The following is a 14,606-nucleotide window of genomic DNA, read 5'->3' on the forward strand; positions in this document are numbered from 1 at the left end:
ATAAGCCTAATTACCTCCCCCTGCAAAAAAACAAAAACAAACAAACAAAAAAACAAAGAGGTTTTTCTCATCTGAATTTTTCCTATTGTATTTACTGCTCAGAATCATTTTTTGGATATTCATATTTTTAACATTGTTTTAGTCTTTTCATTTATATTTATCTTCTTCATGAAGATGTTTTTGTATTCCTCTATGGATGTTGCATTTAGTAGGGACTAAGTAAATAGCTATTTGATTAGGCAGGGAAATACCATACTTCATTGAGAAAAAGAGTTCTACTTTTCTTTAATCAGAGTTTTATTTCAGAAAAATTGTAATTTCCTGACAGTGATGCATCATGCACATACATTTTGAAAAATTTACACTTGGAAGCTGAAGTTTGAGACTAAGAGACCTAAAAAGAAAAAAATTTCTGAAGGATCTTTTGCCAGATTGCAAGCAAAGGAGTAGAAACTTTGTGGCTAAAGAAAATGTAAGGAGTCTGTCATTTTAATTGATACTTTAGAAGACTGGGAGCTAGTTTTGAAGTTGATGTGTTGGAGTGAATTTATTCAATTTTATTTTATTAGTTTATAAAATTTGGTGCTATTTTTCTTCAACGTGACCTTTTTTTACTGTCCCTTTTCTTCCTGGAATCTTCTTTTTGGTTTATACCCTTCTCCTCTTTACTTATTTCTGTTTTGTCCCTTTTATTCTTAGACTCACCTTTGATATTCTTGCTCTCCTTTTTGTCCTTGACTCCCTTCTTGTCCTCTGTCTCTGTCTTTTTGTCCTCATCTCCCTTCATGCCCTTGTCCTCTGTCTTGTCCTCATCTTCCATCTTATCCTTGTCCTCTTTCATGTTCTCGTCTTCCTCCTTGTCCTTGTCCTCTGTCTTGTCCTCATTTCCCTTCATGCTGTTGTCCTCTGTCTTGTTCTCATCTTCCATCTTATCCTTGTCCTCTTTTATGTTCTCGTCTTCCTTCTTGTCCTTGCCCTCTGTCTTGTCCTCATTTCCCTTCATGACCTTGTCCTGTGTCTTGTCCTCATCTCCCTTCATGTCCTTGTCCTCATCTTCCTTCTTGTCTTTGTGCTCATTTTTGTCTTCATCTCCCTTCTTGTCCTGGTCCTCCTCCTTGTCTTCATCTCCCTTCTTGTCTTTATTTTCCCTGTCCTCATCTCCCTTCTTTTTCATGTTCACCCTTTGTTCCCCTTTTTCACCTTTATCTTTTTCACCATCCCCTTTCTTTGGTTGGTCCTTATCTATTTTCTTTTCCTTGTCCATGTCCTCCCTAGTATGTTTCCTTTCATTGTCTTTCTCTCTCTTCTCTTCTTTACTCTGAGTTTTCCCAGGAAGCTCTTCAACTTTCACTCCAGTTTTCTGTTTTTGTTCCTTTTCATAGGTCTCCTCAGGGCCACCTACTTCTCTTTCATGTTGGTGCTTAGGACCACTTTGGCTATTTTGTGGTGGGACTGCCTGAATTCTTAAATGAATATCCTGTTTGGAGATAGCATTCCTTGTTTCTCTAGTGCCACTTTTTACCTCTGTTTTTGAACCTTCTCTCAAATTACCTGAAAATATAATAGAGCATATAAGTGCATAATTCATATCTTAAGTAATTTTTATCTGCTTGCATTTTTTGTTATCAGACACTTTTACTTTGCATTAAGCTTGAATCAATAAATTTGTCTTCCCAATAATATAAAATTTGTGAAGCTGTATACACACAAAGGATTTGATAAGAGGTCATTGAAATGCAGACTCTTTTCAGAAATTGAATTGAGAAAAGGGAAAAATATAACACAAAGGAATTGGTAATTGCTTAGTAGAATATGGCTAGAGTGTATGATTAAAATTATTAGAGATGTAAACTGAAAAGGGGAACTTTTTCTGAGAAAATTATATTATTATATAATGTTCATGATTTCTTAAGGAAGCTTCATTTCCCTTTGAGTGATAAGAATTGCTAAGCTAGTAATTTGAGAGACAGTGAGGCTGGAACTTTCCTTAGTTATCTCACAGGTTTTCATGGAGTCTGCATTTAAAGTGATTTAGAGATGATAGCATGACTTAAGGTCAAAAAACATTTGGTTCTTGTAGGGCCTATGCTAAAAATAGGAATATTTACTGCTGTGTGATACATAGCAAACTAAAATTAATATTTTTATAAATATGAAAAGTAAAGCATGATTATTTTACTGAAATACAGATTCTTTTAGTTACATTTTGTTATTAATTTATCTTTTTATTGATCTTGAGTGTTTGCTTCTGTCATGTTTCAATACCCTTTTCTTATTTTAATATAGAGGAAATAGGACCAGTAGTTACTGAAATGGGATAGAAAATATAATTTAAGCAAGTAATGAGAGTTACAGGTCTCCCCAAATTGGGAGTGGGTCAAGAATTTAATGAGGCCTCATGCTGTGCTTCATAGTGGTGTCCCTTGATAAGAGTTCCTAGATACTCAGCACTGAGCACTCAGATTTATTCAGTTGGTTCTGTACCTGTGGATGACATACCCTCTAACTGGCTCTTCCCTTTGGCTGAATTCTAGGTGGGTGTTTTGTGTTTGGGTGTTGTACTATCTGTACTGGGTACCCCCATATACCCATTTCCACCCTTTCTGTATTTTATTAGCAAAGGAAGGTTAACATTTGCACAGTGGGAACACACAGCTGCTTGAAAGTTGTGGGAATAAGAATAAAGTAATTTATAATTTGTGAAACTGGACAGGTGATGTTGAGGGTAGAGAGATAGGGGAGGATAACTATGAAGAACATTCTAAACAGGGTTTCCATCCTAGAATGTGGACATTGTGAAATAGTCTTGTTTCATGTTTTGAGAAGGCTTGTTGGACTGAATTCAGGATAGTGGAGAGATCATTGGATGAGAAGTAAAAAAATATTTGAGTTCTATTATTTATTATTTGCCAAAGACCCTTAATCTTTTTGTATCTTACCTTTTTTATTTGTATAATGAAGTTAATAATACTGGCCATATTCACCTCACAGAGTTACGTGAGGACAAATGGAGAAAAAGTACATCGATGTCTTTTAAAATTGCTAAAATAGTATGTGACAAATACATGAGATTAACTATCTGTAGCACAAGGGAAATTTTACTGTAAAAGTAATTACTACAGTGATCTTTTAATTAAAAAATATTTAATGGTTCTGTGTCAATAATATTGATTGATATGATCATTTAAGTGTTTACATAATATTCTATTTATATAATCTCAATTTTAAAACAACCTCCTATTAATAAGTATTATTTTCAAGTTTTAATTATTATAAATAATTCTGCAATAAACCACTTAATGTATATTCCTTTGAAAAGCTGCTCTTTTTTTCATAGAAAACATTTCTAGAGGTATAAATTCTTAGTCAAAGGATGTGCACATTTTGTATTTTGAAACATATTGCCATATGCACTCTTGAACATTAAAGCCAAGTTACCTTAATATCAATAGGGCATAAAGAGGGGAGGATGTAGCTCAGCAGTAGAGTGCCTGTGTAACATGCATGAGGTCATGGGTTCAATCCCTAGTACTTCCATTAAAAAAAAAAAACACCCTAATTACGCACCCCCCCAAAAAACCCAAAAAGAAATGGGGCATAGGAATAGAAATGTGGCCAAACCCTAAAAACATTATTCTCTGTAAATATCTTTGATCTTTCACAAACTGATAGATTAAAAAAAATAGCTCCTCTTTATCTGTATTTTTTATTAACTAGTAGTTTTGGATCTTTAGCATTTATTATTGACCTCTTTTGCTTTATTTATTTATTTTCCCCCCAGAGATCATTATATATTCAAGAGAGAAAATTTTTGTCTGGTATAAGTGGTTTTGTTTTCCAAATTTCTATTTGCTTTTCAACTTTGTTTTTGGTAATTTCTTTAATATAGAAGATAAAAAAGAGATGTAGTCTAATTAATCAAACTTTTAAATTACAGTTTCTGTATTTTATATCATTCTTAGAAAATAATCTTGTTCCTCAAGAGAGCACTGTAGGATGTTAGTTTACAAAGTAAAAAAATTATTTTTTAATGCATATAAATAACCTAATAATCATTTAAAAAATGATATGAAACATCTTTATAATGGAGGATATTGATTTTTTAAAGTTAGATTTTTAAAAATTATTTTTTCTTCCAGTTTTGTTAAGATATAATTGATATACAGCACCGTATAAGTTCAAGGTATACAGCATAATGATTTGACTTATTTACATCATGAAATGACTACTGCTATAAGTTTAGTGAACATCCATCATTTCATATAGATACAAAATAAAGGAAAAAGAAAAAAATTCTTGTGATAAGAACTCTTAGATATACTTTCTTAACAATTTTCATGTATAACGTACAACAGTGTTAATTGTATTTACCATGTTGTACATTACATCCCTAGTACTTATTTATCTTATAACTGGAACTTTGTGCATTTTCACTACTTTCATACAATTCCTCCTCCCCTTACCCCCTTGTCTGGTAACCACAAATTTGATCTCTTTTTCTATAAGTATGTTTTTGAAGTATAATTGACCTATGACACTATGTTAGTTCCTGGTACACGACATAGTGATTTGATATTTCTGTGTGTTACAAATGATGACCATAATAAGTCTAGTTACCTCTGTTACCATACAAAGATATTACATTATCAGTGACTATACTCCCCACACTACATTTCATACATGTGACTCATTTATTTTGTAACTGGAAGTTTGTACCTCTTACTCTCCCTCACCTCCACTATAATGGAAGATATTGATTAATATTAAGGACTTCCCAAAACTTCCAAACTTTGGGCTTGCATTTTCCTAGAAAGAAGGCTAGCATTGAAAAAAGAGAACAAAATCTGAAGTCAAAAGAACTGGTTTGAAATTCAGGTTTATCACTTAGCAATTAGGCAACCTGTAGAAAATCACTTCCCTGAGCCTCAGATCTGTTAAATATGTTAAAGGCATACTCGTTACCTAATCATAAATTGCTGGACTATGGCCAAGCAGGGTAGGGCTGAGTCCATAGAGGGTTGGGGCTACTTGTGGTGTGGCAGATAGAACCATGTTTGGTGAGATTGCCACCAGGAAGTGGGCCTGCCTTTTGAAAGCAGCTATCCTCAGTCTTGGGGTTTACCTACTACCTGGATCCCAAATCTCCACAAAAGGCACATTTGTCCATGAATGGCTACCAGTTAGTTTGTGTTGGGGAAGCAAGCTGGTGACCTCCTATTCCACCACATTGTTGACATCACTGTGCTTCAGACTTTTCAACAACCACCTCTTGCTGACAGAATTAGACATGTCTGCATGCCTAATTCTAATGTAGACATTGTCTAGAGAACTAGACTTCTGAATGACATAGAAGGTACAACATTAACTGGCCTCAATAACCATATTATCTTTCTTTAAGATAAACACTTAGAATTGTTCACTGTACCTAGAAAAAATTATATATCTTGCTGGTTTCCTGTTGTTGATAAGCATTTAAGTATTTACCAGGAGAATTTTCCTGTTATTTCTTTTGTTATTTCAGTTAATTAAGGGAATATGTTTTTCCTATAACACCATTAACAACTTGATAATGAACAAAGTGTGGGAATTATACTATCAGGTTTCTTTAGTGTTAGTAATGATGGTTCCCTCTAGGAACTATGAAAGAACAACAACAAAATTGTAGTTTAGGGGGAAAATAATGTGAGTTCATGGGTATGATTTTACTACAGATTTTTGTAAAATAAAAACACAAAGGTGACTTGGTCACAGGCTCTTGAATATGGTTATAAAGATGTACTTCTTAGGAAAGAAACTCCAGCCTCTGTGTCTGTGGAGGGATACCCTTGCTCAAGGTAGAGTTTTAGGAGGAGGCAGAAGACATAAGTGGGTTTTATCATCTTTTTTTCTCTCAGCCCCTATAAGAAATGGAAACCTATCAGAAACTGTTCAAATGTCTCCTTTTGAAAAATTTGCTGCACTGAATTTTATGCATCTTCTTTACTTTTTAATTCTCTCCCCTGCTCCTCATTAAACTCAGGTGGTTTAGTTTTTAGTTTCTGCCTACAACTTACTGGAAGCAGTTCTAGAAGATTACTTGCTTACTTTTTTTGTCTTAGGTAGGTGAAATCTCTGTTTTCAGACTTAATCAAGAAGTTAAGGGGTTACTGGGTAAATATCTAGAAGTGAAATTAGTGAGTGCAGAAAATATTGAGAAAGATGTTTTTATAGATGCTGGAACTGAGGATTAAATAGCTTACCAGTGGGTACTGAAGGTTCCGTGGAAGGAAAACCCAAAATAACAGGTTATTTTTTGTTGAACAACCTAGTTTATTCAAAGTGTTTACTGTAAGCTTTAGATGTATGACTTTTAGGGAGAACCAACCCTTCCAAGTCACTAAGTTGTACTGTACTGTGTGTGATAGGGACTTTAGAAAGGCTCTGTACGGTGTCTCCATAACTTCGATAGCGTCAGCCAACTAAAATAATGTGGAGTGAAACCCTTCCAGTGTGTTTCTTCCCGCTCAGTCTAGAGGTAAAACTCTTTGGAGATTGTTTTGGGGTCACCCCATTAAGTACCCTCTTCCTCTAGTTTCCATTATCCACCTTTCCTCTTCTCTTTCCTCCATTCATTCTTCCTGACAATCATGTCCTTTAAAACATTATCAATAACTTAACTGTATGGTGAATGAGGAGAGAAAGGGTTATGTAGAAACATCCTTTTTTTCAGTATTAGAAATGGTATTTTCCTGCAGGAACTGGAAAATGCAAATAATATGTGTGTAGTTACTACTAGATCTTGCTAAAATATAAATGTAAATGTAAATATAAATATAAATACATATATCTTAGTATGCCATGGTCAGAAATGTGGACTATGGTCTTAATACTATCCTTAATCAAGAGGGAAATTCCACCCTCTCCATGTCTGTGTCTGTGCTGCCACAGTCCCATTCCATATAGTACTTCAGGGAGAGGAAATGGAGGGGAACACGCTCCATCCTCTCCTTTCACTCTCTTCTAGAATTGGAGACCTATCAGAAACTGTTAAAAACTTTATCTTATAATACCTCTGTAAGAAGGTATTGAATGAAGAAGTGAAGAACCTCTGAGAAATGAAACCTTGAAATTTGGAATTTTCAGCAGAGGCATGAGGTGAATTGGTCTGGTCATGGTCTAGTTTGAATAGCATCATTTGAGACAAGACTTTTGGGCAGGATAGAAATAGGAATTTCTTCTGCTTCCCCACATGGTGATCAGAGGAAGATGGCACTGGAAAACATTCCATTTACATGACTTTGTGAATATTTCTTTTTCCCTGCCAGACTTGGAACCAATATTGCCTAATTTTTTCATATACATGATGTCCATTTCAATAAATCTGACATACTTTTGGCCAAATGGTCTAAGTTTCCTCCAGTGTTTTTAAATGTTTCTTTTTTACTGAAGAGAACCATAATTTCTCAAGCTATGGCAGTCTTCTAGGTTTATAATTGGAACTTTTGAAGTTGGCTTTCTTAAAATTTAGTCTAGAATATTTGACAATCTTTAGCTGTTTATCCTCAGATAACACAAAATCTAAGCTCATGTGATCTATTACTTTTAAAAAATACTTTTTCTTATTAGTACAAGTCTTTTTGTTAGTATGAATTGGGTCAATGGTAACTCTATGTGCTTCTTCTATTCATTAAGATACAATATAGTCAGTTTGATTCTTTTGCGCTTTGCTGTTTCCATTTCCCCATCTAATTTATCTTTTTTTTTTCAGAATTTCTCTTTTCATCCTATTTGTAATATTAATCCTAATTGATTCTATTCTATTAATTTTGATATCTTAGAATTAACATGGATATAGTCCATTCTTTTATTCTCTTTACTTGTTCAGACACTCAACTAAATTTTTGGATCCTGTGTGTCAGATTTAGAAGATTTATCAAGGTATTTAAAAAATTATTCTTCCATATATTTCTCTATTTTTTCTTCTCAGCTTCAACTCATTTTTATCCCTAGTAAGAACATTCTTCTTTGTTGCAGGTAAGTCAGTTGACTTGACTAAATGATAGTGTACTTCTGTATTTACTCTTTCTATAAATCATTTGGGTTTAATTTCAAGATAATTGTCAAAAAGAGTAAAATTCTTGACTTTTGCTCCACTGGAAAATAACAACCACAGAGCTTAATAACAGATCTATGCATGCAGCAATAGACTACATCAGTAGAATTATAAAATATTGTACTTACTAGGAAGTGGTGAGGTTGAGGTTTTTGCTAAAATAAAAACACAATTATTATTATTATTATTATTATTATTATTATTATTATTATTATTATTATTATTAATTATTTAGCTCTTAAGTATACAACACATTTCCCTTGTAAATATTCCTGGTGAGGGTCTTATAAAATAATATTCAAGAAGCACAAACATGGGGAGAGGGTATAGTTCAATTGGTAGAGCGTGTGCTTAGCATGCACAAGGTCTTGGGTTCAATCCCCAGTACCTCTTCTAAAAATAAATAAATAAGTAAACTTAATGACCTCCCCTCTCAAAAAATAAAATAAAATAAATTTAAAAAATAAAAACATTAAAAAAGCACAAACACTTTTGCATCAGTTAATTTGATTTCTAGTGGGATGGATGGTCCTATATGAGACATAAAATTCACACTCTCAGGACTGAAGAGTAACTTACTTCTTAGGTCTTCTTTTTACCTTTATACCACAACATCTTTTTTATTAAAGTATAGTTGATTTATAATATTATATTAATTTCAGGTGTAGAAATAGTGATTCAATATTTTTATAGATTATACTCCATTTAAAATTATTGCAAAATAATGGCTATATTTCCCTGTGCCATACAGTATGTCCTTGTAGCTTATTTATTTTATACATAATAGTTTGTGTCTCTTAATTCCATATTCCTATCTCACTCCTCCCCACTTCCCTCTCCCCACTGGTAACCTATGGTTTGTTCTCTGTATTGGTGAGCCTGTTTATATTTTGTTATATTCATTCAATTGTTTTATTTTTTAGATTCCTCGTATGAGTGGTAACATAGAGTATTTATCTTTCTCTGCCTGACTTATTTCACTAAGCATAATACTTTCTAGGTCCATCCAAGTTGTTGCAAATAGCAGAATTTCATTCTTTCTTTGTTGCTGAGTAATATTTCATTGTACATATATACCACTTCTTTATTCTTTTTCAACACAAGAAAAAAATGTAACTATGTCTGGTGATGGATGTTAACTAGACTTACTGTGATGATCATTTCACAATATGAATGAATATTGAATTATGTTGTACACTTGAAACTAATAGAAGTTATATGTTAATTATATTCAATAAAAAACTGTAGGAATAACTTCCAGAGTGTTATTTAAACTGAAAGACATAATAGTGAGGAAAAGAAAAAAAACTTACCAATTGGTTTAGCAAATCCTGATTCAGAGAAAAAACAATTGTTAGTTCTAGTTATAAAGTCATATATTATCATATTAAAAACCAATTCTTCTATGGCATTTGGACTCTCTTCTCGATTTTAGCCATGATATTTACTTACTTGTAAATATATTTCTAGAAATCGTGTTCTTTTCATTTGTTTCATATCCTTAGTAATGCCCAAATTGAAACTATGGGCTAAAACACACAAATAATGAATTATTTTGAAGACTTGTACTTACCTTTAAATCTAGAGATAACTAAATCTAGAAACACACCTGAAAAACTCTTTTTTTCACTATAACATCTTGATTTTTGTTTATGATCATGTAATACATATAAGAAATACACTATAGTAGTTAAAATTAGAATTCATTTAGTGACTGTTGATGTTTAATATTTCTCCATATGTTTACTGTTTGAATTTTCTTTTGGGCAAATTAACGGTACATGTTCTTCAACCATTGTCAACAGAAAAATTATTGACCTATAAAAATGGCACAAACAGTTTTGGTAGGTCAAACTTGCACTAGCATCTATGGTATCATTTCTACTCTGCTGCTTTGAAGAAATCTGATTATATAGTTGATGTTGTTGGTGCCTCTGTTGTATTCTAAGAGAAGACCTGATGGATGGAGTGAGGGCTCCTTTTCTCTGGTAGAAGGGCAAAGCAAATTGTCTTCCTTGAGCCTATTTAGCTATTGTTTTCTTGCCCATTGTCATAGGTTTATACTATTTTTGGACTTGTCAAGAAGTCATACTACTTAATCTCCCTTCTTCTTTTTGTACTTTTATTAACTTTCCTTATCTCTTTTTTTTTATGCTTATGAGTATCACATTGGTGCAGTATCAAAACTGGTTTGATAATAATATTTCTCATAATAGGTATAATCTATTAATTGTTGATTAATAGATCTTCATCTTTTACAGTATCATCAATTATTTATCTGTATCACACAGAGAAAGTGTATAGAAATATTAGCACTGAGATTTTAGACTGCTAACACTATAATAGCTATAGGGAGTAAAACTGGCTTACCTTCTACAGATTTTAGGATTTGAAAAGGAACTTACTGATGGTTGATGCAGGTACTTTAAAACAGAAAGAAAAATAAAGATGTAAGTAATGTGTGGCATATGAAAATATATTCAATCAAGAAATTTATCTAGGTGTGTGGATGTTAGAACAAAATTGTCACTCATGAAATTTCTAGAGAGTGTTCCAAAAAACAAAAGTCAAAGGAATTTCAAAACAGTTGAGATTATCTGTGTTTAATGGAAGATCATTTTAATATCTGATTAATCCCAGAATTTTGGTGTTCTGTTTGAAGGGACTCTCTTGAGAGGCTATTTTTCTGTGTACTTTACCTTTCTTATGCAGGACAAAGAAATATTAAAATCTTTTAGGAAGGTGGTATGATGTTGCAGTAGTTGGAGTTTTACCTATCACTCTACTTCTCTTTCAAAACCGGACTCTTGTCTTCTGTATAGATTCCTTTTACATTTTGTTTTGAAAAGGATTTTTATTTGTTTTGTGGTATGTAGTCTCACAATGCGTATTTTTAAGCTTTCCTGCAAATTGTTAGTGATCTATAAAGAAGGCTCACTAACGTGAAGGGAATATAGAAAGTGAAATAATAACATTGGAATTTGCAAAGTTGATTATGGCCATAGTTGGATTTATCTATGAAAATGTCTTCATGCACATATTTTCCGGATACTAGTCACAGAAAAGTAACTTAGTGGAAATTTTCTCAACAGTTCCAAAAAACAAAAATAAAGGAGAATGTTTGACCTACTATCTTAGGCCTACCCAAAATACTTCTTTATGTTGTTTTAATACCTATCTTTTAAACTAGCTACAGTTATCTTTTATTTTGGACATCTTAGCAGAAACATAAGTATATGAATCATTCTTGTATTTACCTTCTTCTCAAATTTCTGTCTTTTTAGTGACACAATGTAATGCATATAAAGTTTAGTTATCTCTTTGGTTAGTTCCTTCTTCCCCCTTTAATTCTGTGACAAGTTTCCTTCTCGCTTCCATTACATCTCATTTAAAATGGTGTTTTTTTCTGTCCTAGTATGGATATGTTAACTTTTAAAGATAGACAAATCAGTTTTCTTGATATAACAATATATTTATCAGTTTATGCTTTCTACAAACCATTGTGGTTCATTATAAGTTAATCACCAACAACTCTAACTTTTGATCTTCTGAAAATGAAAAATCTATTAATAAAATCTCACGCATCCTATAGTAGTCCAGTATATACTAGTGTTATAAATAAGATAATATTCAATTTCTTGTAATAACATATAATAGAAAAGAATCTGAAATATATACATGTATATGTATAACTGAATTGCTTTGCTGTACACCTGAAACTAACATTGTAAATCAACTACAGTTCAATAAAAATTTTTTTTAAGAAAAAAAAATAGGATAATGAACTTACTAGTAGGTGGTATAACTCTCCCTGAAATACAAAACAAGCAAGCGTTAGCTCATTTCATTAGCCTATTATTGGACTTAAGGTTCCCCTGGGGAATCTTTTGAAACGACATGCAAGAAACACCAAACCTACAGTTATCTTGTTAAAAAAGTTCACTTTTCCACTTTTCATGAGCCCTCCTTTTTTTTTTTTTTTTTTTGCTTTTTGCCTCCTTATTTCTCTGGCTAGCTTCCTTTTCGTGATTCCAATTCATTTCACCCAAAATTTCTTGGTATATACCTTTTCTTTGGCTGAAACTTTTTTAATATTGGAAAGTCAGTTGACCTAACAAAGTCCTTTTCAGTTTATTCAGTAAGACTAAATTTCAGAGACATTGTCAACAATTTGGTAAAATGCTAGCTTTGCACTATTGAAAAAGAAAACTGTCAATTTAACAAAAGTCCTACATCATGTATCACTACAGTAATATGAAAATTACAAACAAGATAACTTACTTAAAGGTGGAGCTGGTTTTGCTGAAATATAAATACAAGCAAATAATTTTTGTCAGTCTTTTGTGTGTATATTTACTCATTGTTAATCTTTCCCCAAGGGTCTTTTACAGTAATACACAATAGTTAACAGAGAATTATATTTAATTTCTTGTAACAGCCTATAATGGAAAATAATCTGAAAAAGAATAGATTTATATATATGTGTGTAACTAAATCACTTTGCTGCATACCCCAAACTAGCACAACTTTGTAAATCAACTATACTTCAATAAAAAAAAAAGAATAAAAATAATATCCAATAAACATCAAAAGTGCTACATCAATTACTTTGACGTTTTAGCCTCAGAAAATGAAATCTTTTGTGAGTAAAGTATTAAATTTGGAGCTGGAAAGTGTTTTACGACTTCATGGTCCAGCCACTAACCACAGTTGTATCCCTCTGAAGTCTCTCCACCAAGTGACAAGCCTGTATCAGTGTCTCTTTATCAAAGGGAGTTTCATCCCATTCCATGGTCATCATTTCTTCTTGGGCCCAGACTTGCTGTCACAGAGTTCGTGAATACATGTTAGAATTTCTTCCCATTCTCACTTGGACTTGGAAAACTTTTACAATTAGGTAAAATACTAATCATTTAAACCTAATAGTATGAAATAAACAGTGTGATTTGACTGGTAGGAGATTAAGACTCAAATTACTGTTCTAAGAGTTGTTTCATATCTAATTTTTTAAAATCCTGAAAGTTTCCATACCGAATACTGTGGATAAGCAGAGAAGAGATAACATGGTTTCAATGTTTGGCTGTATTTATTTATTTTTTTGTTTGACAGTGATTTAAAAAATTTCCAACTAATGAATAGGATTGTGAATATGGAAGAAAGAATGAGTGAAGAGTGGTCCCTATGCTTCTGGCATTACTCCCTTTCTTTTACCCCTAGGCAGCTTTTGATAGTTTATCCTTCTTTCTTAGCATTTCCTCCCCTGGCTTCTGGGGCACTACTCTCTCTGGAGACTGTTCTCCTCACTCACTCCTCATGTTTCTTCTGATCTCCTCTCGGAGTTCTCAATTTCTAACTTTTGGAAGGCCCCAGGGCCTCGTTTTCCTTTCTCCATCTGCACTAACCTCCTAGATGTTCTCATTTTGGTTTCAAGGGTCTAAATGCCATTTATATGCTGACAAATTCCAGATTTATATCTTTAGCCTGGATCTCTTCCTTGAATTAAAGAATAGAAAAATGAACTTACCTGTGGATTTTACTTTTCCTAAAATAAAATACAAGGAAGTGAGTGTGAGAGGGTTTGTCACTGGGGAGAGTAAAGATCTTGATAATGTCTTTGGGCTATGACACACTTAGAGCATCCAAACATCCAATACTAATAGCCAACATTTGGTAATCGTAAGTGATTAGATAGCAGATATTGTTTGAAGTATTTCTTTTCATTTAAATGATTTAATCCTATGGGTTCTGAACTCTTATTCCAATTTTATAGAGCAAGAAACTAGTCACAGAGAGATTAAGTAGCTTAATCTCTAACATTGTCTCTTTTATTTTCTCCCAGTTTCTAGCAGCTTTAATTGGTAGTGATTTGATATGAGCTAGGCAGAGGTGCACTGGAGGTCATCTTAACGTCATGTGTCACAGAATTCCATGTTGACTATTTGGCACTGGTGTCCCAGACATTAACCTAAGTTTCTTTCTTAAACTTAATTTCCTTCACAGCTTCTTATACACTATTTTACTCTCATTTCCTTTATTTTCTTTTTCATCTTTTCAACTCTTCTCTGAGACAGAAGAAGGTTTTAATTTGGTCACAGTCTCCAAGTTTGTAAGGTGGCCAATCGGACTGGAATCAAAGTTTGTTTGACTTTATAGTTCTTGTGTCAGTTTACCTTTTCCCTGAGTGTATAGAAAAGGGTGATATTTATTTAATAAATGTTTCTTAATACATAAGATGCTGGTGATAGAAGCATAATAAGAACATTGTGCCTGACTTTGAAAGACTGGACAGTTTAGGAAAGGAATTGGTTATTTAAACTATAACTGCACAGATGCAAGACTGATAGAGGTAAGTTCAACATACAAAGGAGCACACAGTACAGACTGCACCTATGTCTCTTTATAGGAGACTGTACAGTGGGAAGAGCCAGGTTTTGGGGATGAAAGTCCTAAATAGGAAAGGTAAAATAATAAATCTAATGGAAGAGAAGAGGATACACACTAGTACGTTCATCAG

At 32.9% G+C, this 14,606-nt stretch overlaps 1 protein-coding gene across 1 annotated transcript; it reads right to left on the bottom strand.

The window, feature by feature from the left end:
- Positions 1-595: 595 nt before the first annotated feature.
- LOC116658386 (myb-like protein X) lies at positions 596-1,774 on the bottom strand. The gene has a single exon (XM_032463516.1). It carries the CDS (start codon positions 1,586-1,588, stop codon positions 596-598), a length of 993 nt encoding a protein of 330 aa, XP_032319407.1. The 5' UTR covers positions 1,589-1,774.
- Positions 1,775-14,606: the final 12,832 nt, after the last annotated feature.

The sequence above is a fragment of the Camelus ferus genome, chromosome 20 (genome assembly GCF_009834535.1).
Source record: "Camelus ferus isolate YT-003-E chromosome 20, BCGSAC_Cfer_1.0, whole genome shotgun sequence".
NCBI lineage: Eukaryota > Metazoa > Chordata > Mammalia > Artiodactyla > Camelidae > Camelus > Camelus ferus.

Coding starts and splice junctions, on each gene's coding strand:
- LOC116658386 (XM_032463516.1), bottom strand. CDS start 1,588: ATGAATTATGCACTTATATGCTCTATTATATTTTCAGGTAATTTGAGA.